Source organism: Lynx rufus, unplaced genomic scaffold, assembly GCF_022079265.1.
Source record: "Lynx rufus isolate CCGP_SWC_20201006 ecotype Redwood Valley unplaced genomic scaffold, mLynRuf1.p SCAF_36, whole genome shotgun sequence".
Classification (NCBI taxonomy): domain Eukaryota; kingdom Metazoa; phylum Chordata; class Mammalia; order Carnivora; family Felidae; genus Lynx; species Lynx rufus.
In genome coordinates, this window is record NW_025814852.1 from 145449 (window position 1) to 171533 (window position 26085).

At 50.4% G+C, this 26085-nt stretch overlaps 1 protein-coding gene across 1 annotated transcript in view; it reads right to left on the bottom strand.

Annotated features, from left to right (window-relative positions):
• The window catches only part of CACNA1B (calcium voltage-gated channel subunit alpha1 B), a 189873-nt gene that overhangs the window by 126993 nt on the left and 36795 nt on the right, over window positions 1-26085 (bottom strand). The window contains exons 4-10 of the mRNA XM_047093796.1: window positions 25162-25253; window positions 23773-23925; window positions 22370-22560; window positions 10467-10570; window positions 7322-7437; window positions 6572-6628; window positions 5401-5490 (exon numbers count right to left, since the gene is read on the bottom strand). Of these exons, the coding sequence (XP_046949752.1) occupies window positions 5401-5490; window positions 6572-6628; window positions 7322-7437; window positions 10467-10570; window positions 22370-22560; window positions 23773-23925; window positions 25162-25253 (803 nt within the window). The remainder of the gene's footprint in view (window positions 1-5400; window positions 5491-6571; window positions 6629-7321; window positions 7438-10466; window positions 10571-22369; window positions 22561-23772; window positions 23926-25161; window positions 25254-26085) is intronic.

Sequence of the window (26085 nt, forward strand, 5' to 3'; positions counted from 1 at the left end):
CTCTGCATTTCCACGTTTAGCTTCATCAACACATATTCTTTATAACCAAAAGGCTTATTTCAAGGAACAAGAATCCGATCTCGTCAAGCTAGGGGAAATCGAGAATTAAATTAACCTGCAAATGACGTCACAGTTAAGCACTCGTGTGAACAATGCGTGACCACATACAATGTCTGCATTTCTTTCCATCATGCCCCAAAGGGAGTTCACTGTTAATAAAAAGTCTACGCCAGCCCTGCCTAACAGCCATTCCTTCCACAAACATGTACAGAGTTTTCGCGCCAGGCCCTGAGTGGCAGAGAGAAGACAGAACGACTAAGCTCTGTTCTCGCCCTTGGTGAGCCCACCAGAGGCCAGTGAAGGGACACAGGAGAAACGGCTTTGCTGTTGCATTCACCAGCACGGGGTAATGAAGGTGAGGTTCAACAACAAGCCATGAAAACACAAACCCCCATCACCCTTGCCCTAGGCACAGGGCCTTATACACGCCACACAGCCTGGAGAGTCCTCACTGGAAAATAGGAAACGGCGGGGGGGGGGGGGGGGGCGCCTGGGTGGCTCAGTCGGTTAAGCGGCCGACTTCGGCTCAGGTCATGATCTCGCGGTCCGTGAGTTCGAGCCCCGCGTCGGGCTCTGTGCTGACAGCTCAGAGCCTGGAGCCTGTTTCAGATTCTGTGTCTCCCTCTCTCTGACCCTCCCCTGTTCATGCTCTGTCTCTCTCTGTCTCAAAAAAATAAATAAACGTTAAAAAAAAAAAAATTAAAAAAAAAAAAATAGGAAACAGGGAACCTGGACCTCGCAGGCCATGTAGGAGTCAGGGCAACAACACGGGGCCTGGCACCTGGGCTCAGTCAACAGCAGCAGTGACAGCGGATGGAGGGGTGACAAGCCCAGCACGTAAGACACAGCCATCCTCAGCACACAGGGAGGGACAAAGGGGGTGCTGGGCACCAGGAGACCCATGGCTTCTTCCACCCTGTGAAGCCCCACGCCCAAACCTGCTGAGGCCTGAGGCCTGAGGCACGTGATCCTTCGGCCCTGCAAGACACCCAGGAGGAGAAATCGGGAGAATCCCAAGGACTTGTGTGCGGCACCAAACCAATCGCAATAAAAGTAAAAGAGAGAAACTTCTTGGAGAAAAAATAAAATCCCCTTCAGCAGATGAAAGGAAAGGAGGTTCACTCTTAAAGCCCAGATGAGTAGCCTGGAGGGTGCAGCACAAGTGGGTTTTAACCGAGGGGAGAAACCTCGAGGGGCAGAGCACGGACGACGGGGAGTCGGGACACAAAACGAGCACGGCGAGGAGACGAAGTCATTGCACACATGGAAAGAAGAAGCCTCGGTGAAGGAAGGCCTGAGCCCACAGGCGGAAAAGTCCACCAGGCCTGATGCTGGGCAGAGAAGGAACTTCTGACCCAGGACGAGAGTTCCAGCCCCCCGAGGCTACATCTGCACTGGGAAAGAAGGGGACAGGGCGATACCACAGAGCAGCAGGAGGAGCCATTAAACAGGCCTCCCTCAAGAGGGTCCCCCCCACACACATGCCTCGGGGAAGCAGGCCAAGCACAGGACAGAGAGGAAGCAGAGACAGGTCTATGGGGTAGTGGCTGGAGGACGGCTGAAAGCAAACCCACCTCTGGGAATGTGCTAAGCAGCTGGGGTGACCACGGGACTAATGACAGCCTAGGGCTACAAACACCAAAGTTCTCTAAACCAGGAGTTGGCAGGGAGAAGAGGAAAACACTGCAAAGGTCACATCTTCTTGACCTTCGGGGCCAATAGGGGCAGAGATATGGCAAATACAGCAATTTCCTCACGGAAATGATGCATCTCAGTGGTAAGGATGGTAAAAATAAATAAATAAGTAAAAATAAAAAACAGGCTAAAATAGTAAAGAAGCATGGTTCTAATTATGAGAGCAGGGGAGGGGAGACGGCTGTTTGTGGGTTAGAAAAGTGAGAAATTTGTGGGGAGCGAAGCAGATTCCCAGACACCTTTTGAGAGTGAAGAAAAGAAACCACGATGGAAAAGCCCATAAAAGGAGGCCATCACAGCAAAGCCGTATGCAGGGGCGGGGCACAGCCTTCAGTGCCTTTGCGGGTAAAAAAGAAAGGAAAAAGAAACAGTTACACATTTTCAGAAATTAGGAAAGCAATAATATGTAAATCAAAATACTATACAAAGATAATAAAAATACAAAAGAAAGTAATGACATTTAAAACAAAAAGAAAATAGAAGAAGAGAAATCTAAACCAGGGTTATTTTAAATGATCATTAATACATATTCACCCCACACAATCCAAATTAATAAAACAGAAGGTAAAGATAAACGTTCCAACAACCAGAAAAAGCAGAAGCAGAGTCAGCAGGATGTAAGCCGGCTTCAAGGGCCTAAACACCCTCATAGCGACTGTGCAACGTCTCCCGCCTGACCGCCTGACCGCCAGACCCCCACATACAGGTGCTACCTGACACCCCCACTGGCCCTCCAGCTGCTCCCCAGACTCTGGGAGTCCGCCCCCAGTGCCCCTCCTTGAGCCACATGGCCGCCCCGAGTCCTCTGACGCCCACATCCAGCTGGCCAGCAAATCCTGTGTGTTTGTCTTCAGAATGTATCCAGAATCTGGCCACTGCACGCCTCCATGGCAGCCACTGCCGGCTGGAGCCCTACAGTGGCCTCTAAATGGGCCCGCATCTGGCCCTCCTGCACTTGAGGATCTCTTGCGCCCCAACCGGAGCAGGACAGCGACTCTGCTCTGCAAACCCACCAGCAGCCACAGTCCTTGCTGGGCCCCGCCCTCTGCGACCCTAACCCTAACCCTGTGGCACTGCTCCCCCGAAACCCACACCGCTCCACTCCAGCCACACTGGCCTCCCAGACAGTCCCCACAAGTGCCACGCTCCTTCTGGCCTCAGGATCCTCTCACGTGTTGCCTGGATGTTCCCTTCCATGGGCCTGACTTCCTCACTTCCTTCAGCTTTTACTCAAAAGCGACCTTTCCAGGGAGGCCTTCTGTGGCCTTTCTCTTTAAAACTCCAAAACCCCCGAACCCTCCAAGCCCCCGCCCTTCTCGATTTTTTCCTTTTCCAGAGGTGGCACTGACATGCTGTGTGCTCTTCCTATTCTACTGCCTGTGCTCTGATGCTACAGCCGGGCTAGAAAAAGCAGAAGATGAAGGGGCTTCATCATTTTGTTCAGTGCTATAGCCCCGGAGCCGTGAGCAGTTACTTGCACGTCAGGGGCACTTGATAAATATCTGCTGAGTGAATGAACAAAGGGCTGAAAACAGAAGAGATTAAAAGAACTGTAAGAGAAACTACAGGCAACTCTATAGAAACGAGTTTGAAACGCTGAGAAAATGTAAGATTTCCTCGTAAGGCATAATTTATAAAACTGGTCCTAGTTCTTTTTATTTCTTTACTAGATGGGTTCACAGTTTTATCTTTACCCTTGAAGAATGGGTACTTTAGGTGTTGCTTAAATTATTTTAAACTGTAGACTTTAAAAAATCAGAATAAAAACTCTAAGTAAAATAGGAATAAAGGGGACTATTTAAATACAACATTCATGTGATAAATTTGTAAAAACTGTAACAAAACTCAGATCCACAACACACATCAGTCTCTTATTAACTAGCAAACACAAACCACCCAACGGAAAAATGGACGGGTATATGAAGACTCACCAAAACCCAAATTCAAATCAGAAGCAAACATTTTTAAAAAGGAGCTCAAAATCGTTAGTAATGAGTGAAATGAGAACAACAGCTCCAAGGAAACATCATCAAGTTGGCGTCAAGGTAAAGTCGAAAGTAGCTACGGCATGTAACGGGGGGGGGGGGGGGGAGGCACGTCTAGCAGGCGACACGGTGCCCAGCTCCCAGAAATCTGCCTGCAGGGACAGAAGCACTGGAAAGGAAGGACGGTTGCTTATAGGGTTCTGTTTGGTGGCGCTGCTCATGATGAAGATAAAACAACCTAAAAATAAATGAATGGCCGTCAACGGAGAGCCCCTGAACAATTAGAGTGAATCCATACGATGCAACACCATGCAGCCACTGACAAGACAGAATTAGAACTACACTGCAGAGGGGAGTGGTCTCCAGAGGGTATAGAAAAATTTGTATGAAAGCCTATCTGTAACATGAATAGATCCCAAAACTCTACATGTGTGTACGTGTGCATGTCTACATGCATGTGTGTGTGATACAAATGTGTATTATATCTGATATGTGTGGAGAAACAGGGATAAATCCCAAGCTACTGACATGGGTTTACTGGGCTGTGTGGGGAAAAAAGGACAGAAAAGATAGATGATAGACAGACACACAGATACCTAGATTGATTGAATTATAGATAGATGATTGACAGATGATAGATTGATAGATACACAGATTACTGACAGATGATAGATAGATACTTAGATGACAGACACATTGATTGATGGATGGATAGATAGAGACACACAGAGACAGACTGACAGATAAATACACAAGTAACTTTCATCAAAGAGTTGTCTCATAGCCTGGAGCCTGCTTCTGATTCTGTGTCTCCCTTTTTCTGTTCCTCCCCTGCTCGCACTCTGTCTGCATGTCTCTCTAAGATAAATGCACATTTAAATTTTTTTTTTAAAAAGAGTTGTGTCATAAATGCAAATAAATGCAACCACATAATGAGAAGCAGACCTCGGACTCGGGCCTGCTCACGGACAGCTGGAGACCAAGTCCGCCTGCAACCCCTTGACTTGGTGCCTCAGTGAGAAGCTCACTGCCATGCAGGCCTGTCTCCAACCACCAAGGTGGAGGCCCTTGGCTCAGCCCTCTTCTGCTGCAGAATGCACAGTAACAGGGCATTTGGTGGGAAAAGGCCTGGGCACTTCTGGTACCAGACTGAGGAAGGGAACTAAAACAGCTGTGTGATAAAGCAACCAGAATCTCTCTTCTACCATTTGAGAAGAAGGGGATGAAGCCAGAGGCCCCAGGAGCGTGGAAGACAGACAGGGGCTGGGAAGAGAGACAGCCAGAACCTTTCGGTCGCTACAGTCAGTAACACACACGTAGCCCTTCAGCTACGGGGTGCGGCCGGAGGCTCTGTGTCCACGTTGGGGGTGGTAGAGCCGAGAGCAGCCGGGGCTGCACCGATGGGAAAGGGCAGGAAGCACTGGGCAAACACACCGCTCACTCCACTGCCTGCACCAGGGGAAAAAATGCTGAGCACACAGCAGAGGGCAGAGGGCACTGTACCTCCTGCCCTCAGGGTGGACACAGGAGTGCGAGCGGTAGGGAAGGAAGGGAAGGAGGGTGGCCCCAGAGGGCTGGGGGGCCCAGGGGACAGGCCGGAAGCTAGGGGAATTCCTGTACCCACTCACAGGCCAGGCCAGGAGGAACCAAAGAGACTCACCAACAGCACAGAGGTCTGCAAACCGGTCCTCCCCCTCCTCGGCATGGATCAGGTCATTCCGGCTCTTCTTGGTGGCTGCTCTCTTCAACACTGCTTTAAACAAGGGGAGGGGGAGGGGACTGCCTCAGGGCGGGGGTGCATCTCAGCCGAGCCTGCGACCATCTTCCTGGGGATCTCCTATCCTGGCCCCTGTGGGCCCCTCTCAGTCTTCAGAGCACAGGGGACAAGGAATCGTGAGGGGAGTGCCACTTTCCCTTTTCTCCACGATGATGTCAGTGGGGAAGGCCTGGCTACCAGGGAGACCAGGAGACGTCTGTAAGGACAAGGCCAGGACTGTGGCCCACTGCCAAGCAGCCCGCTCTGGGGCCAGAGAGATCAGTCAGGTCTGCAGAGGGGCCAGCACAGACATGCGCAGAGCCCCAGATGTGGGTCAGCTGAGGCCGCAGGGGACACAGCCAAGCTCTCTGGCCCTCTCCTCAGCAGTGGGTGTGAAAACAGGACGACCGTCCTGCCACTGGGACTGTGCTAGTAGCCAGGCCAGTAACCATGGCCACTCTGGCCCTCATCCCGGCCCTAGCGGCCCCAGGCTGTGCTAAGAGGCTTTCCGTGGCGATCTGGGAGCCACATCACCCCGAGCTCTAGACACAGATACAACTTGGTTTAAACCTGAACTTTAAAAGCTTCTAGAAGCAGCACAGTCCAACAGAACTTTCTATAATGATGGAAATGATCTACATCTGTGCTGACCAGTACAGTAGCCTCTAGCCCCACATGTCTATTGAACGCTTGAGATGTGGTGGGTGAGCCTGAGGAACAGGACTTTCACTCTTACTTCACTGCAGTGGACTTACGCATGAGCTTACACAGTCGCACGTAAAGCGTCATGTTGGACAACACAGCTCTCGGGTCCGTACCGTGAGCACAGACTCCTCTGAGCCCCCGGGTGATACCTCGGCAGGTGTGCTATCTAAGCCCACCGCCAGCTACCTCCACTCGGGTCCACGGCACGCAACTGCCCGGGAGCATGCGGCGACCTCCAGAACGGGTCTGCCCAGGACCCCGCGGAAGGCGGCGGCCGTGCAGCTGCCGGCAGAACAACGGCAGACGGCACCACACATGCAAGCATGCGCACGCGGCTCGCGGGCACGGAGTGCTAACAGTGGTCACCTACCATCCAGAGGGGACTTCTCCTCCGCATTCTTGTCCTCCTCAGCCAGCATGACTTCCTCTGCGAGTGAGACACAGCCTCAGCTGGGAGCCTCCCTGCCCCGCCCCCCCCCCCCCCCCCCCTGCCCAGGGCTCAGTCCCCAGGAACACGGCAGAGTAAAGATGCGCCTCTGCTGCTGGACCCGCCTTCTCACCCTTATGACTCCAGAAGGCCGTGGGGCTCCCGGCCGAGCTTTTCCTACTGAGACAGACACCCTTTATGTGTCCCGCACACGGTGCCCCGTGAGGGGGGCCTGGCCTGTTCACATCACCCTCCCTTGAGGGCAGCCACCCCACTAGGTGAGCTCCTGGCCGAAGAGGCGCTTCGGGAGGCACAGCAGGCGCCCCATATGCGGGAAAGAATGCTGGCCTGGGGCGGGGGCCGGGGAGGGAGGGAGGCAGTCAGAAACCCCAGGCTTGACAAAGCCCAGAGCCAGGGCGCAGAACACACTCAGGTCAAGGGAAGGGTGCTTGAGTCTGACAGGCAGAAACTAGCTCTAGGCTAGGCCATGCCAGAAGCCTCCACTAAAAAGGCCAGTGTCTCCAGGGCCGTAGGGCTGCCCTGTGTCAGGACCCCGGGCCAGCTGGAGAATCCACTTCCAACGCCTCAGCTCTCCTCAGCTCTCCAGGCTGGTCTCGTCCGGCCCAGGACTGGGGCTCCAGCTGCACTGACAGAGGACAGGCCAGGAGCAAGGCAGCAGCCCCTGGTTCTCACCAGCCTTGAAGATCCATTCCAGGTACCCATTGAGCTCCCGCTCAATCTGCTGCTGCCGGCGGAGCTTCAGGAAGGCCCGGCGGTTCTCGACCCTCTCACGCTCCTTGGCAAACTCTCTGCATTGTGCAGGGTCCACAAAAGTAAGCAGATCAGGTGAGTGTGAGCACATTCACCCACCCCATGGGTGTGCAGACGCAGAGGCAAAGGGAACCAGGAAGAGGCTGGGACATGACATGCAGGTCACAGGCCGCCCTCCCAGGGAGCCTCACCACCACGGCCTCTTCCAACCTGAGCCCTCGGAGGGTCCAGGTGAACCCTCCTTCCTCAGACTCCTCCAGCACACAGGGACAGCACCGCAGTCCCCAGAGGGGGCTCCAGAGGGCAGGGACAATGCCACACCCCTGCCCAGAGCAGGCCAAAGCACACCCCTCCCTCTGAGTGCCAGGCCCTGTCACCTGCCATCCTACGAAGAGCTTCTGGGCAAGAATTGCCCAAGAGGACTTACACTTTGTTTTTTCTGTTGGTTCAGACCCAGAGCCCTTACTAGGAGGGGATGGACAGACAGGAACAGGGCAAGAAGGGACCGGATAGGGCAAGCCAGAGACAAAAGGAAAACATTCTACAGCCCATGCAAGCCACCTCGGACAAACCTCTGAGGTCTGAGATGACCAGGAGAGAGATTTCTGCTCTCCTCACCCCTCAGCAGCCCAGCCCCAGGCTCCCAGCCAAGCTTGCAGCCTCACACTGCCAGAAGGAAGCCATTCACACACAGGCACACAGGCACCCAGCGTACAGCCTTGCAAGCCTCTCAGCTCAGGCCTGGGGCAGGATCCAGGTCCCCAAAGGGCAGGCGGGCACAGCCCCACAGCAAAATAGCAATGTCTAGTCTCAGGTGAGTAGTTGTTCCTCCTCCAAGAGAAGCAGCTTGGTGCAGTGAGCCTGGCAGGCCTGACTCCTGGCACATAGCCACAGCAGGAGAGAGAGCTCAGCTCTGGCCAGCACTGACCCAAACTCATGGCCAGTGTCCACCAGGGCCTGAGCTGTGGCCATCCTGGAAATGAGAGGAGCCAGCTCCTGCCTGGACCTCCCATCCCTCCCAAACCCTGAATTCGCAGGAATATAGGACCCCTCTCCTCCTCCTCCCCTCTCCCTTGGCCACGATGAGGGTAGGAGGGCCTGGGGTGCAGGGGTGGGGCAGTAACAACACTGCTTGAGTCAGTCTCAGAGCCACCAGTGAAAACTTGCTGCAGCAATCTAGGCCCTGCACGCAGCAGCCACTTCTCAGATGGTAGCCAGCAGTAGGGCCTGCCTTCCTCAGGCATCAGTTCTAACTGCTAAGAAAAGCCACAAGCGGATTCACTGATCCTGCTCCTCTGGGAAGAAGAACGCGAGGCTGGTTGGCTCCAAGCCGGCTAATCCAGCAGCACTTGCCCAGACGTGGACTGGGCCCTGCAGGGCGAGCTTTCCCCAGGCCAGGCTGTACCAGTGGCATCTAACCACTGCTTCCATGGGCCCCACATGCTGTGCACTGACTGCTGGCTTTAGGGGCCCTGCCATCTCCAAGGAGAACCTGAAAGAGAACCCTGGGGTCCCTCTGCTTAGCCTGGATGACTGAGAGAGGGCTCAGCTGAGACTAATAAGGAAAACCATCTCATATCATCCCATTCCCAGAGGCCAGGATGCTCACAGTGGGGAGAAGGGCCACACAGTCACAACGTTCATGGCCCTGCTCAGTGAGGGGCCACACAGCCCAAATCCCTGAATTCTTCCTGCACGTTCTCCAGGGTAAGCTGCACAAAAAGCCAGGCTGAGCAGGCTGCTCTCCCAACTCACCATGAACCCACTCATGTTCCTACCAGCCCCCACTGTGCACTGTCCTCAGCACAGAGCCCACGCTCCACACAAGCCTGCCGTCTGCCAGCTCAGCACCCTCTCCCCTCCACACCTTCTGGTTCCAGCTTTGAGCATCCCTGCACCCCTCTGTACCTCTGGGCCTCCACCCCAGCTCTTTTCTGCCTGGGAGACCTTCCTCCCTCCTTCATGGAGTTCATTCCTGGTCCCCCTTTGGGTCTCATTGGAAATGCCCCTTCCCTAGGTGGCTTCTCTGAGCTCCGGGCCTCCCCTGGCTTCCCCACCAACCCCGTTGAGCTCCGACCATGCAATCCCCTCACTAGACTAGAAGTTCTACATCCATTCCCCGTGCTGTGGGCTTGCCTGTCCTATGCAAGTGCTTGAAAAGACATGCTAGTGACATATCCGTCAGGATAGGACCGAGGCCAAGGACACATTCCAGAGCCAGAGCACGCAGGCCTTGGCCCCTAACCACTGCCCTCTCAATGGCTGTTCCTTTCCTGGCCAGTAAGATAGCTGCCTCTTGGGTCCACCAGCCTCTCCCCCGGCCTCCCTCAGGAACCCTGGACCTGAGCAGGAACCTTCAGGGTGGGCAGGGAGGAGTTGTTCTCGAGTCTTATAGGAGGTATGACACCAAGGTAGGGGCAGAGAGCAGGCCAGGCCTTCCCAACACAGGTTCCTCAGCCTGGTAGAAGGACAGGAGCCTTAAACACCAGCCCCATCTGTGCCCCTAAGCACAAAGCATTTCTGTAGCCATTGGTCCATACCACAGGAGGGTACCGTGTGCCACATCTCACTGCAATGTGGAGTCAGGAAGCACTTTTCTTCAGGAAGGACTCCTAGCCCCACCCTCCCTTGCTCTCTAGTGGAGGAGTTCAGCACAGAAAGGTGTCTGGAGAGGAGGAGCAAGCCAGGGGTCAAGGCTATGCTGGAGAGCCTGGTGACCACTCTAGCCAGGATACAGGGCTGCTCCATCACTCTCCACTCCCAGAAACCCCACCACACACCCAGCTGAGATGCAGCAGCAGCCCCTCCCCCATCATCAGAGCCAGGTGAAGGCCAAGGGTGGGACAGACGTAAGGAGGCCAGGGCCAGACGACGGTCAAGGCAGAGGTCAGGATGGCAGCACAAAGGAAAGGCTGGCCAGAGCTCAGTATGCTGGGAGTGACCACCACAGAGGGTGGCCATGAGGCCTTTCCCATGTCACACAGGCCCATATCTGACCCCACCATCTGTCCCCTTAGCCTGAGAACACGGAGGGGCAGGTGGCACCCAAGCCCATGTGGCCTCTTACCCTGAGAGCACACCCAACACCAGGTTGAGCATGAAGAAGGAGCCGATGATGATGAGAGGGATGAAGTAGAGCCAGTTCCAGGTGTTGCCGGCTGCGTCATTTGTCTGGAAGCAAGGGGGAGATGAGGAGAAACAGGTGGACAAGACACATAGCCCTGGCTACAGAAGTGCCCCTGACCCTACCTCGAACACCTGGCATGGCCTAGGCAGGGAGAGTTCAGGTGGTGGGAGGTCCAGACAGGGGGAGTCCGGGAAGGACCCACATCAGACTTGCCTGCCTTTGCCCCACAGAGCTTTCACGGGAACTGCAGCTCTCAAAAGACCAAGGACACTTAGCACTACTGATCACTGCCCAGCAATGCCGAAAAGCCAAGGAGTAGTTCCAGGGAGCCAAAGGGTCCCAGGATACCTTGAAGGCTGCATGCCAGCCTCTGCTTGGACAACTCCCTTATTCTTCCCAGGCTGCTGGACATACCAGTCAGCTCCAAAGACATTTCTCCTGAATGGAGCCCACGGGCCCTAGGCTCAAGTCTGATCTTCTGTCTGTAGCAGCTTTCGCAGCAGCTCAGAGGCAGTGAGCCGCATGCCACATTTCCCCCTGATCGAGAGCAAGTCCACAAGTCCCCAGGGAACAGTCCTTACCATGTGCCTGGTTTAAGCCACAAGCCAGCACTCAGGCATAATCTAAAAACTGAATGCAAAGAAGGACATCTCTCCTAGACCTTTTGACTTTTATAGCCTTCGCCTCATAACACAGTACCAAAAGTGTCCAGTTTTCAACTGAAACTCATTTGCCATGCCAAGAACCAGGGAAAGCACAAACTGTATGGAAAAAAAGATCGATAGATTTTCAATAGATGCTGTGATGGTTAATTTTATGTGTCAACCTTGACTGGGCCATGAGGTCCCTAGATATTCAGTCAAACATTATTCCGGGTGTTTCTGTAAATGTGTTTGGGAGGAGATTAACATTTTAATTGATAGAGTAAAGCAGATTGCCTTCCATAATGTGGGGGACCTCATCCAATCAGTTGAAGGTCTGAAGAGAACAAAAAGACCAACCCTCCTCCAAGTAAAAGGGAATTCTCTAGTAGACTGCCTTCAGACTTCATCTGCACCATTGGCTCTACTGGGTTTCCACCTGCTGGGTTTCAGACTGGAATTGTACCACCATCTCTCCTGGGTCTTGAACCTGCCAGCTCAAACTGCAGATTTGGACTTGCCAGCCTTCATAATCACAAGAGCCAATTCCCAATTAAAAATTAATCAATCTTTCTCTCTTCACATATATCTGTATACACACATACATACACATCCTACTGGTTCTCTATTTCTGGAGAACTCTGACTGATACAGATTGCCAACACTAAGATGACAGAGACAATAAAAGTACCTGACAAATATTTTAAAGCAGCTATTATAAAAATACTTCAGAGAACAATCATGGGCACACTCGAAACACACTCAAAAACAGAAAGTCTCAACAAAAAAATAGTGTCAGCAAACAAGTAGAAGATATAAAGAAGAACCAAATGGAAAACTTAGAACTGAAAACAACAATAATCAAAATTAAAATATAAATGGAAGGCATAACAACAGAATAGAGCAGACAGGGGAAAGAATAAGTGAAGAGTAAAAAAGAGAAACAGAAGTTACCCAGTCTGATAAACAGAAAGAAACCAGACTTCAAAAACAAACAAGAAGGGGCACCTGGGTGGCTCAGTCGGTTGGGCATCCGACTTCGGCTCAGGTCATAATCTCACGGTTCTTGAGTTCAAGCCCCGCATCAGGCTCTGTGCTAATATCTCAGAGCCCGGAGCCTGATTTGGATTCTGTGTCTCCCTCTCTCCCTGCCCCTCCTCCACCCACTCTGTCTCTCTCTCTCTCTCAAAAATAAATAAACATTAAAAAAAAATAAAAGAAAAAAAACAGAACAGAGCCTAAAGAACCTGTGGGACTGTAACAACAGACCTAATGTTCATGTCATCAGAGGAGCAAAATACAGGAGTGTCCAGTACGCTGGTAGTGACCACCATGCATTCACTGAGGCTGAAAAGTGTTCAAAAAAATAACACCTGAAAACTTCTTAAATTTGTCAAGAGACATAAACCTACAGATTCAAGAAGCTAAACAAACACCAAATAAGATAAATTCGGGCCACCTGGATGGTTCAGTTGGTTTCAGCTCAGGTCGTGGTCCCAGGGTCATGGGACCGAGCCCTGTGACAGGCTCCATGCTGAGTGTGGAGCCTGCTTAAGATTCTCTCTCCCTCTCCCTCTGCCCCTCCCCTGCTGCGTGTGTGCATGCACACACTCTCTCTCTCTCTCTCTCTCTCTCTCTCACTCTGTCTCTGTCTCTGAAATAAAAAATAAATATAAAAAATAAAATAAGATAAACCCAAAGAAATCCACAACATGACATATCATAGTCAAATTTAAGAAAACTAAAGACAATCGAAAGAGAAATGACACCTTACTTATAGGTGGAAAACAATTCTAAGTAGTCCTTGGGTCAAAGAAGAAGTCTCAAGGGAAATATAAAAATACACTGAACTGAATGAAAATAAGAATACAATGTGTCAAATTTGAAGGGCACAGCTAATGCAGTGCCAAGAGGGAAATTTGTATCACTAAATAAAATACATACATTATGAAAGAGTAATCAAATCAATAACCAAATCAATCAAATCAATAATCTAAACTTCCACCTCAAGCTGCTAGAAAAAAAAAAGAGCAACATAAACCCAAAGGAAACGTAAGCAAGTAAATAATAATGATAAGAGCATAAATCAACAAAATTGAAAATAAAAACTATAGAAAAAAGTCAATTTTTTAACTTGGTTCTTTGAAAAAAAATCAGTTGCATTGACATACCTCTAACAACACTGACCAAGAAAAAAGGACAGAAGACACGTTATCAATTTTATGAATGAAACAGGGGATATCACTACAGACCCAGCAAACATCAAAAGGTTAATGAAGGAATACCACAAACAACTCTACATACATTCACTAACAAGGATGAAATGGACCAAGTTCTCAAAAAACACAAACTACCACAACTCATCCAATATAAAATAGTTAAATTTAATAGAGCTATAATTATTAAGGAAAGTGAAATTGTAATTTTAAAAATTTCCCCCTAAAAAGGATAGATATATTGATCAATGGAATAAAATTGATGATCTAGAAATAAACCCTTACATTTATCATCAATTGATTTTTTAACAATGGTACCAAGAAATTCAATGGGGGAAAGAACAGTCTTTTCAACAACTGAATATCCACATGCAAAGAATGATGCTGAGTCCCTGCCTCACATCACATACAAAAAGTAAAATGTATCATAGACCTAAATATGAGAACAAAAATTAGAAAACTCTTAAAAGAAAATATAGGACTAAATCTTCACAACTTTGAATTTGGTAATGAATTCTCAGCTGTAACACCAAAAGCACAATGATGAAAATAAAAATAGAAAAATTGGACTTCATCAAAATAAAAATTGTTGGTACTTCAAATGACACCATCAAGAAAGTGAAAAGACAATGCGCAAAATGTAAGAAATATTTACAAATCATATATCTGATAAGGGTCTAGCATCCATAATAGATACAGAAAAATTACTGGCCAATAATAAAATGACAAATTGACCAATTTTAAAATGGGAAAATGATCTGAATACACATTTCTCCAAAGAAGACATATAAATGGTGTAATAAGCACATAAAAGATGCTCAATATCATAAGTCATTAGGGAAATGCAAATCAAAGCCAAAATGAAATACCACTTCCTTTCATGGTTGTTTGATTAAATTTAAAATTAAATTTTAACAAAAAACAATAGGTGTTGTTGAGGATGTGGAGAAAAAGGAACACTCATGCACTGTTAGTGGGAATGCAAACTGGTGCAGCCACTCTGGAAAACAGTATGTTTTCTCAAAAAGTTAAAAATAGAACTACCCTGGGGCGCCTGGGTGGCTTAGTCGGTTAAGCGTCCAACTTTGGCTCAGGTCACGACTCATGGCTCGTGAGTTCGAGCCCCGCAACTGCCTCTGCGCTGACAGCTCAGAGCCTGGAGCCTGCTTCGGATTCTGTGTCTCCCTCTCTCTCTGCCCCTCCCCCACTCATGCTCTGTCTCTCTCTATCTCTCAAAAATAAATACATGTTAAAAAAAAACAGGAACCCATGGGGGAGGGGAAGGAAAAAAAAAAAAAAAGAGGTTAGAGTGGGAGAGAGCCAAAGCATAAGAGACTGTTAAAAACTGAGAACTGGGGCGCCTGGGTGGCGCAGTCGGTTAAGCGTCCGACTTCAGCCAGGTCACGATCTCGCGGTCTGTGAGTTCGAGCCCCGCGTCGGGCTCTGGGCTGATGGCTCAGAGCCTGGAGCCTGTTTCCGATTCTGTGTCTCCCTCTCTCTCTGCCCCTCGCCCGTTCATGCCCTGTCTCTCTCTGTCCCAAAAATAAATAAACGTTGAAAAAAAAAAATTAAAAAAAAAAAAAAAACTGAGAACTGAGGGTTGATGGGGGGTGGGAGGGAGGGGAGGGTGGGTGATGGGTATTGAGGAGGGCACCTTTTGGGATGAGCACTGGGTGTTGTATGGAAACCAATTTGTCAATAAATTTCATATATATATAAAAAAATAATAAAAAAATAAAACAGAAAAAAAAATTTTTTTTTTTTTTTTTTTTTAACTAGAACTACCCTACAATCCAGGAATCACACTACCGGGTATTTACCCAAAGAATACAAGAACACTAATTCAAAGGGATACATTCACTCCTATGTTTACAGCAGCATTATTTACAACATCTAAGATATGAAAACAGCCCAAATGCCCACTGATTGATGAATGGATAAAGAAGATATATAAATATACATTTATATGTAAATGTATTTATGTGTATACACATATACACACACATACATACATACATATATACATTCAGCCACAAATAAAAGAATGAAATCTTGAGGCGCCTCGGTGGCTCAGTCAGTTAAGCATCTGACTCTTGATTTTGGCTCAGATCATGATCTCACAAGTTTGTGAGTTCAAGCTCCATGTTGGGCTCTGTGCTGACAGCTCAGAGCCTGGAGCCTGCTTCAGATTCTGTCTCCCTCTCTCTCTGTCCCTCCTCAGCTTGTGCTCTGGCTCTCTCTCCTTCTCAAAAATAATAAATAAACATTGAAAACATTTAAAAAAGAAATCTCTAGACCCAGATTGTAGAATTCTACCAATTCTCAAAAAAAAGAATTAGTACCACATACACAAATCTCTTCTAGAAAATGAGAAAGGAAGAACTACTTTCTAATTCGTTTTATAAAGCTTGTATTGCCTTCATACCAAAACCAGACAAACATAATTCAAACTAGAAGGAAATTACAGACCAAAAGCCCTCATGAATATGGGTGCCAAAACCCTTAATGAAACATTAACAAATTGATTTAAGCAATGTATAAAAATAATTATATACCATGACCATGTGGAGTTTGTTCTAGGGATGCCAAGCCGTTTCAAAATTCAAAAGCCAATCAGTGTAATCCACTGTATTAACAGACTAAAGGAAAAATCACATTATCATATCAATGCAAGAAAAGTATTTTGAAACATCCAACACCCATGCATGATAAACCCTCTCAGAAAGGTAGGTATAGGAGAACTCCCTCAGTTTGATAAAGGACATCCACAAAAAACAAAAAAAATTGCAGTTAACATTATACTTAGCAGTGAAAAACTCAATGCTTTTTTGCTAAGATTGGGAGTGCAGAAATATGTCTATTCTCTTATCTACCATAAAGTTGGAAGTTTCAGCCAGTGCAATAAGGCAAGGAAATAAAATAAAAGGCATACAAATCAGAAAGGAAGAAATAGACTGTTCCTGTTTGCAGACAACACGTTTGTACAGGAAATCCCAAAGACTCTCCAAAACATCTCCTAGAATAAATAAGTAAATTCAGCAAGGTTGCAGGATATAAGATCAACATGTAAAAATCATTTGCATTTCTTACAAAACATATGCAGGACTTGTATACTGAACTCCAAAGTGCTGATTAAAGGAATCAAAGATAATCTACATAAATGGAGAGATACACCATGTTCATGGACTAGAAAACCCAACATAGTAAAGATGTCGATTCTCCCAAATGGAACAAAATGGGAGTGATCAGTCTACCTGGTTTAAAAGATTTATTTTACAGTACAGCTGCAATAATGAAGATAATGTGGTATTCGTAGAGAGAGACACTCAGATCATGAGAACACAAACAGACCCACATAGGACGTCTGGCCGTCTCAGTCAGTGGAGCATGTGACTCTTGACCTCAGGGTTGTGAGTTCAAGCCCCACATTGGGTATGACCTTGTTTAAAAAAGGAAGGAAAAGAAAGACCCACACAACTACACCCAAATTTTTTAGCAGAGGTGCAAAAGTAATTCAATGGAGGAAATATAGCCTTTTCAACAAGGGTTGCTAGAGCAGCTGGATATTCACAAGCCTCCAAAAAGTAAGGAAGGTAGGAAAGAAGAGAGGGAAGAAGGAAGGCGTGGAGAAGCAGGGGGAGTGAGAGAAGAATCTCAACCCAAACCTCATATTTTATTTTTTTATATATTTATTTTTGAGGGGGGGAGGGGCAGAGAGAGAGAGAGAGAGAGGGACAGAGGATCCAAAGAGGGCTCTGCACTGACAGCAGAGAGCCAGATGCGAGGCTTGAACTCATAAACCAGGAGATCATGACGTGAGCCAAAGCTGGATGCTTAACCAACTGAGCCACCCAGGCGCCCCTAGACCTCACACTTTGTGCAAAAATTAACTCAAACTGGATCACAGACTTGCATGTAAAATGTAAAACAATAAAACTTTAAGAAAAAAACCATAGAATAAAATCTTCAGGATTTAAGGCTAGGCAAAGAGTTCTTAAATTTGACCCTAAAAGCCCAATCTACAAACGGAAAAACTGATAAACTGGACTTTTTCACAATTAAAAATGCGTGTTCTGTGAAAAACCAGGTGAAGAGTATGAAAAGTCAAGTTAATGACTAGAAAAAAAGTATTTGCAAGCCACATATCTGACAACCAACTAGTTCCTAGAATATATGAAAACTTCACAGTAAAGTAACAATCCAGACAAACTGTGGACAAAAGATATGAAGAGGTATGTCCCTGAAGAAGATAAATGAATGGCAAAAAAGTAGGAAATGATACTTAACTCCATTAGCCATTAGGAAGTGCGGATTAAAACCATAATGACACATCAGTACACACTTAACCAGAAGGGCTAAAGTCAAAAACGATGACAACATCAAATACTGGTGAGGAGGCTACATTATCCATCCACTCCTGATGGGAATGTAACAGAATACAGCCTTCTGGGAAATTTTTAGTTTCTTAAAAAACTAAACTTGCAACTACTATACAAGCCAGAAATTGCACTCCGAGGCATTTATCCCTGAGAAATGAAAACTTATGTTTATACAAAAACCTGTACACAAATGTGTAGAGCAATTATGTTCACAACAGCCCCAAACTGAAAACAATCCATATGTCCTATAGCAGGTAAATGTTAAACAAACCTAGCCCACCCATATCACAGAAGACTGCCCAGCCATAAAAAGGAACCAATTACTGACACACATTAATCTAGATGAATCCCCAAAGAATCATGTGAGTGAAAATAGCCAATACCAAAAAGTGACATATACTATGGTTTCATTTACATAACCTCCTTGACATTACATATGTGACAAAGAGACTAGTGGTTAACAGGGATTGAGGGGGGTGAGGGTAAGAAAGAAGCTGGTGTGGCTACAAGGCAACCTGGGTGTCCTTCCGGCATGGAATGTTGTATATCTCGACGACATCAGTGTCAGTATTCGGGTTGTGAGGCACACTACTTCTGCAGGGTGTAACCATTACAGGAGACACGGGATCTCTCTGTATTATTTCTTACAACTGCACATAAGCCCTCAATTATGTCAAATAGAGTTTACTTTAGAAAAAAACCACCAGCCAACCCCCATCTCTCCCTGCAGCTCCCTCCCACCGTCTTGCTACACCTCACAGGGAGCTCCGGGAAAGAGCCGACTCCACCTGCCGTCCTCACTCCCATCCTGCCTTCACCTTTAACCTGCACCTTCCGAGCTTCTACCCCCACCACCGAAACCGCTCTTGTCCAGTTACCAGCATCTTTCTTGACCTCTGACCTGGTTGATCATTTTCCAGAAACTTTTTTCTTAGCTCTGCTTCCAAGACACAGCATGCTCACGGTGCTGCTTCTACCCTGCCTCAAAGGCTCCACCTTGGTCTCTCGCTGGCTCCTTCTTTCCTACTTGTCTTCGGAATGTTGGAATCCCCCCAACAGCCAAGCGCAGAGAGGGCTCGGTCTTGGGCCTTCTTTGCTTCTCCTTCTACATTCCTTGCTGAGCCCATCACATCCTCTCCCATAATGTTAAACTCCATCCATGATCTCAGACAGACACCCTCAGCCCTGCTGTCTCCTCCGAGCTCCCTGTCATATACCCAACTGTATACTCAGCGTCTCCCTTGCACGAAACCAGTTCTTTGAAACATTATGGAGGCAAATCAGAGTCCCTGGGCTCCACTACTACTCCACTGAAACAAACCGAGCAAATATCTCACTCCCAAGTCTCCCTTCTCAAGAAAGGGCACCACCTTCCCCAGTGGCTGATGTCACATCTTTGGTTCTTCTCTCTCACACTGCACACCCCACAGACGAGCAAGCCCTACCTGTGCTCACTATAAAACACGGCCTTTGCACCTATACATGTGAACAACCCTTCCTCAGAGCTTCGTGTAACCGGTACAACGAGCATATGCAAAACCACATGTATATAATCATAAGCCAACTTCACTTACCTCCTACTGTCCCTTTGAACATATTCATGCCCCTGGATAAAAACCTGGATAAGTCCTATAACTTTTCTGATAACTCCTGGGTAGTAGAAAGTTCTACAATCACTTTAAGTAGAAAACACAGTCTCAATTCAGTAATTAAGTGTCCAATCCCAGCTGGCAATAAAACTACTTCACATGCTTTACGCTGAGAATATCTACTCTTTTAGCTGGCCTGCCACAGCTGGCTGCTTTCACTGGGAAAGGGAGGCGTGGTCCCTCTTTGCCCCTCCACGCCTAACACTGTTCCTTCTTCCTCGGCTTGCTGCTGGCTGGGTTATTGACCCCGACACAATCCAAGCAGGGGAGGAAAAAGGGTGGGGGGTGGGAGGGAAGGCAAGTTTTTCCATGCTTGGCCGTGCCCTGAGATAATCTCATCTTTCTGGGCCTGACGGAAATTTACTGCTGACTCCTCTCTCACAAGGCATTTCTGTGGGTTCTTCCAGGAACCCATTTGACTCCACTTACTTTTCAAAATGCAGGCAAGCCATTTCTCCCTCAGTTGGAGAACTCCCCCACCCCCACCCCCATTTTTTCAGCAGTCTGTTGTGAACATAGGTTCTCTACTGAGAGGTCACTCGCCCTGGTCAGAATTTAAAAGGGCTCTTGGCTGGCTCCTGTCCCCTGGCCATAGCTGGTCCATGAGAAACACTCACACACCCTCCTCTGTTCCCAACATTGAGTGTATTCTCCACCTCTCTCCCTCCGCCCCACCGTGGCAGGCCAGTGGCTCCTGCCCTTGAAATCCCGGCACTGTCACTTGGGGCTCCACACTCCAGGAGCACGTCTGGGTCGGAGCACTGGGTTGGAGGCAAGCGGCAGGCTCTTTCTCTGAAGAATCCCCTTCAAAACACCCGGTCTGATTTGCAGCAATTCACCCTCTTACCCCCCAGTGTGGAGAGTGGACCCAGCCAGGTCTAGGCCACCTCACAGGTCACCACTGTCACTGTGTCCTGGTGCCTTGCCAAACCGCCAAGGCACAATCTCATAGCACCTGCATGTCTGGCTTCCAGACCTCACCAGGCCCGGCTTTCACAAGGTGTCTAACTCATCACTCCCTGCCCCTCATCCACCTTTGTTTTCTTTAAAGCACTTGGCATTATAAGGCCTTTATCGAACGCCTTCTGCTCACCACTGTACATGTAGCATCTCGGGGGTGCCCAGAGCCCAGCGGGTCCAATGGAAGTATATGCCAAATGAACCCTCTGTGGCTCTCGTGACCAGTCCTGCCCTAGGGCCTAGTTCCTGCTCAGCCCCTCCCACACAGGGCACAGACCCACCCATCTGAGTCACCAGGGCCCCTGGCCAAGTCCCAGGGGGCACTGAAAGCTGCAGAGACCTGTTCATGCAGCCCTTGCTCAGGTGGGGCTGGCAGGGATGTGGCCAGCTCAGAGCTATTTTTAGGGTCTGTCCTTGGGAAATCGTTCCTTGACCGGCTGTAGGAAAAGGACAGTCAAGCTCCTCATAACTGCCTTTGTGCCTGTTCTTCTTTTCCTCAATGAAACAGAGCCTGTCAGGAGACACGACTCCCAGTCCAAGGAGGGATCTGGTTCAAGGGACTTTGGGCCAGCTTTTCCTGAACTTCCACCTTCCCTCTGCACGCTCAGTGAGCATTTCCCAAGCATCTGCTGGATTCCTAGCCCTGAGATCCACCTGGGTTTCCATGCACCCACAGAGTAGAGGGCCCCAGTCTGCCCCTTTCCTCCTGTCCCTCATGCCACCAGACTATCGCGCCGTCATTTCTTCCCCAGGCTCCTAGAGGCCGGGGAACCCAGGCCTCCAGGGGCTTAGAGCCCAAACCCCACCTCAGCACCCAAGTGGCAGGTTCAGCACGAGGTGTCTTGTACCTGCAAGTCCTCCACCCACAGCCCACAAGCAGAGCTCGCTCTAGCTATCCAGAAAACAGCAATCCGCCAGCCATACCTTCCCAGCCAAACCTTCCAAGATTTCTAGCTCATGTGTGCCTTCCTTGTCTACCCCCCCCAAAGTCCCTGAGGGACTAATTTCATTGTTCTTATGCCCCGGTGGCTCATAGGGCTACAGCATGTAGGAGGTAGCGAGGGAGGTCATCACATAAGAAAAGAGGCAGAATTCTGCTCAAGCTTTTGTGGTCGAGTCCTCCCAGAAGAGCGTCACATGGAGGAGAGGTGGCAGTGAGATGGGCCACCAGGCAAGGGCATTAGACCAGCTTCTGTCATGGGTACCAACCCAGACTGCCCTGTGTACATCACTGTGACAGGCAGGCATCCTCGTGGGCAAGAGGATGAAGAGGAAACAGCACCAGATAGACACGGCGGAGAAGACAGAAATGTGCAAGACACACGCTCTGAGCCCAGAGCCCCAGCGCCATCAGAGAAGTCTTCCTGAGAGTCTGCTGAGTGCAGCCATGAACGCTGCCCTGCTCCTGTCTTTACCGGGCAGCCTAGGGACAACCAGAGGCCCAGCAGGCTTCCCTCTCCCTCCCTGCATCCAGAAAACCCAGCAGGGATGGCACAACTAGTAGTTCCCAGCAAGCTGCCTACCGGTCGCAGGGCCTTGAGCAACTTCAACAGCCCCTCCATGCCTCAGTTTCCTCACTGTACATGGGGTTCTTGAGATGACTCTATGAGTTAACAGGGATAGGACACTTCACGCAGGGCCTAGCTTGGAGCAAGCTTGCAGTGAGCCTTAGGGACTGGCACTGTGACCATGTGACCAGCAGCAGCAGTAGCATCTTCTCTGGCATTTTCTTTGCTGGCTCTCTACCTGGCCCTCGGTTTTACTTTCATGAGAGAAGCTGTCCTGGGGACTCTAGGACCTAGGTCAAGAGTTCGAGTTGACATTGATGACAGTGGGCCCTGGGTGGAGTCATCTGAAGGAAGGGGCCTGTATTTCATCCTAGGGTAGAGGAAGGAACTTGGGGCTGGGCACAGGCTCTCAGGTCAGGAACGTCACCCCAAATGGGATCCTAGGAGCTCCGGGGTCCATCCACAGTCCCAGGGCCAAGATGCAACTCACGTTATAAAGGATGTCAGTCCATCCCTCCATGGTGATGCACTGGAACACTGTCAAGATGGCAAACAGGATATTGTCAAAGTTGGTGATGCCAAAGTTGGGTCCCGGCCAGTACTCCCGGCACTCGGTGTCACCCTCACACAGCCGGGCTGGGGCCTCCTTGCCACAGGGAAAGTCGCCCACTGGCTCTGGATCTGTGGAGGGAAGAAAGAAGCACAGACCCTGAACCCAGAAACACCAGGTTCTCCAACCCCTCCTGCGGCCCCTGGGCTTCGAAGGCCTCATCACAGGTGGGCAGGCATCAAGCACCAATGGAAATCCTCCCTTGCTCCCCCCACCCTCCCTCCCTGCACCAACTCTCCCCGCCTGCCTACAGTCTGGCTCCCCCTGAGCTCAGACCAACCGTCCCAGGAACCACTGGTCAACCTCTCCCTTCCTACTGGAACCTGCCCATCACTGTTTAAACACGCTCAGGACTCGCTCGCCTTAAACTCAAAAACGACAAACCCCTAACATCCAACTCTTCCTGCCACTACAACGCGGACTGCTCCTTTCTCTCACAGCCAAACTAACACTGAGGCTCTCCTGACACACAGATGTTGCCTGTCGCTCTGGAGTCAGCCACCGCAGGCCCTGCTTGCCGGGCAGACAGGATCAGAGCCCACACAACGTGTGGCCACAGGATGGCTGGGGGCTGCAGGGCCCAGGCCTCACTACACTGGCCCTACAGAGTGCTTTGATAAGACGTTTTTAAAATCATGAACGATTTAAATTTTAGTCAGAGCTTTCTCTGCGCCGACTGACACGTTCATGTGGCTCATCCGCCTCACTGCAAAACACACCCAGAGCCCAACCCGTTGTGCCGTCTCCACCAGAACAGCCTGGCCGCGGCCGCCATGTCTCTCCAGTCCAGATGTTGCCCTCCTGAGGAAGCCTGTTTCTGCCTTTGCCCCCCGGAGCAGCCAGAACAATCAGATGACGTCAGTCCTCACTCAGAGCCCTCCACTGTCTTCTGATTTCTCTCAGAGGAAGACTCGGAGTCCCTACCGTGGCCATGAAGCCCACGTGACTTCCCCTCTATTCCGGCCGCGCCTCGTAAGTGGAGTTCTCCGGCCTGGCGGCCACATTGCAATCCCTCCTAACGGCAGTCCGATCGCTGCGCACCTGTCCCCTCAGGAGAGAGGCCTCCCCTGGCCCATCTCTGTGAAGCAGGCTCCCAAGTTATTCTACCGCAAGTACCACAACCTGTAATCATTGCATTTATGTGTTTACTCACGTTTTTGTGTTTTTCAGGTTGTGCTGTGTGCCCCCCGCCCCCATGTGTCTGGCACCTAGAACAGTGCCTGTCTCCTGGACGAGTGAGTCTGTGGTCCCGTCTGAGCCCAAGGGGTGCTGCCAGGCCTCACCTGTGCTGTTGGGGAAACAGGCCTTGTGGAATTTTCCCATGTAGAACTCGAGGCCAATGATGGCAAACATGAGGATGGCAAAGAAGAGAAGCAACCCAATCTGCAGAAGCGGGACCATGGCCTTCATTATGGACTTGAGCACCACCTGCAGACCTGGGCCAGAGCAGCCAGAGCAGGGCACGTCAGAGCAGGGTGGGTGGTGCAGGGGGCGGGGGGGGGGGGGGCAGACTGGCGAGCACCTGGGCTGCTTAGGACTGGGGGTCCTGGGGCAAGGTGCCGATCTGAGAGCCCTCAGAGTAGGGGACGGAGCAGGGAGCGTGGGGAGTCGGGGGAAACCGCACGTGCTTACACAAGAGTGCTCAGGGTGGGGGACCAAGCATAAGTCTCAGAGGGAAGTAGACGGAGAGAAGTCCCAGCGCAGGGGAGGGGCAGGGCGTGTCGTGTCAGAGTTGGGGTCTGGTGGAGGGTGGGTGCAGGCGAGATGTGTGGACCTATGGAGGGCTCTGGGTGGAGCAAGAACACAGTCCTAAGAGGGGAGGGGAGGGGAGGGGAGGGGAGGGGAGGGGAGGGGGTGCTGGGAGGGAAGAGCAGATCTTGACAGGCCCCAACACTTTAGAGAAAGCAAAGCAGGGGACCTGCTTGCAGGAGTGTTTGACCACTGACCACAAAGGCAGAGGGACTCAGCACACAGAGGAAGCTCAACCCCATGACCCCCTCCCCGCATGGCCCCAGCTCTTAGATACAAGCCTGAGACTTTACCTGGCAGGGTCTTGGGGCAGAACAGGGGCTCCCCCGGCAGCGGCCTCAGGGGGACATAGCCCTAGGTCCCTGCCCACTTGGGCCCTGAGGAAACCGGAAACCAAACTTCCACTGGACTGAGGAACAGGAGTCAGGGCCGCCCCTGCCTCTCAAGGTAACCCTGGCCGTGCTCCTAACCAGGCGTGGCTCCTTGAGCAGCTGAATCCAAGAGCATGTCTTAACCGGGCCTCAGTTCTCCAAGGCCCTGCCAAGCCTGAGCCAAGTCAGGGGGTCCTTTGACTATTTTGTCAGGCATCCTGCCTACCACCTCGCTCGGTCTCTTGTCTGTGCTTTAACCCCAGAAAAAGAAGCAAAGAGCTAGAAATGTAGCAGAGCGTGTGAGGAGAAGCAAAGTTTCCATCTGGGGAAGCCAAATCAGGGCAAAACAACAGAGCCATTCTCTGGGCTTTCACAGAGAATGTCAGGCCTCTTCACACCTGGTTCTCACAGGTCAGGAGCCCTGAGCTTCAAGTCACCCAAGCCAAAGGGCCCACTGGTTGAGGCTTAACAGTGGCTGTGGCCATGGTGGGGTTGGGGGAGGGTGTTAGTGGTCCAGGTAGGCTTGGGGCTGACTGCTTTTGCCAGACTCACTCGGAATCCCAGACACCAGCTTCAGGGGCCTGAGCACACGCACAGCCCGCAGGGTCCGCAGGTCAAAGTCAGTGCCCGCTGTGGCCAGGATCCTGGCAGGAACAGAGAAGGAGGGAAGTCAGGGTTTCCACATTCACGTGAGAGAACACAGGCCCCACCACCCATGTCCTTTCTCCCAACAACAGCGACCCCCACTGTCTGAGCACGAGGCTGCCACAGGTTGTGGCGCTGCTGGGGCAGGACGAGGCAGGCCCTGAGTCCTGATGTCCTCGCGGTAACGTCAGCAATGACTGCTTCCGGCGTGACCATCCCTCCAGCTAAACGGAATCACCCTGAGAGGACACGTGGTCTGTGGCACCTGGCCTGGCCTTGCGTTTGCCCTCCAACTAAATCCAAGCCGAAACCCGGTCCCCAAACCAACCCCTACTGCACCCCAAGCAGCCTCACGAGACGGGGTGATGAGCGGAAACGAGTAAAACGGAGGCTGCGGCTCCCGAACAGGCGCCACACACAGCCTTCCTCACCTTCTCTCAGGAGAACACCGATCGGGGTGGGGTGGGGCAGGCGGAAGAGCGGGTACAGGGGACTCAGGGAAGCCATCATCATCAATCCCATTAGCCGAAAGCTACATTCCAAGGTGTCCCATCTCAAAACACGGGAGATCAGACAGCCACCTCTCAGCACAGCCACTTCTCTGCTCCCTTCACACCAAAGCTCATGCAGAGGGTCAGCCCTTGGTGTCCCCACCACCTCGCCCTCCTGTCCCCCCGTGGGATGTCACCCACACTATTCCCCTGCAACGCCGTTCAAGCCTTTGTCTTGCTGACTCCAATGGTCAAGTCTCCCTCTCTAAGTGGTTGCTTCTCTGCCCTTGGGTCAACTCCCTCATTTTCCTCCAAGTCCCCGGCAGCCCCTCAGGGTCTT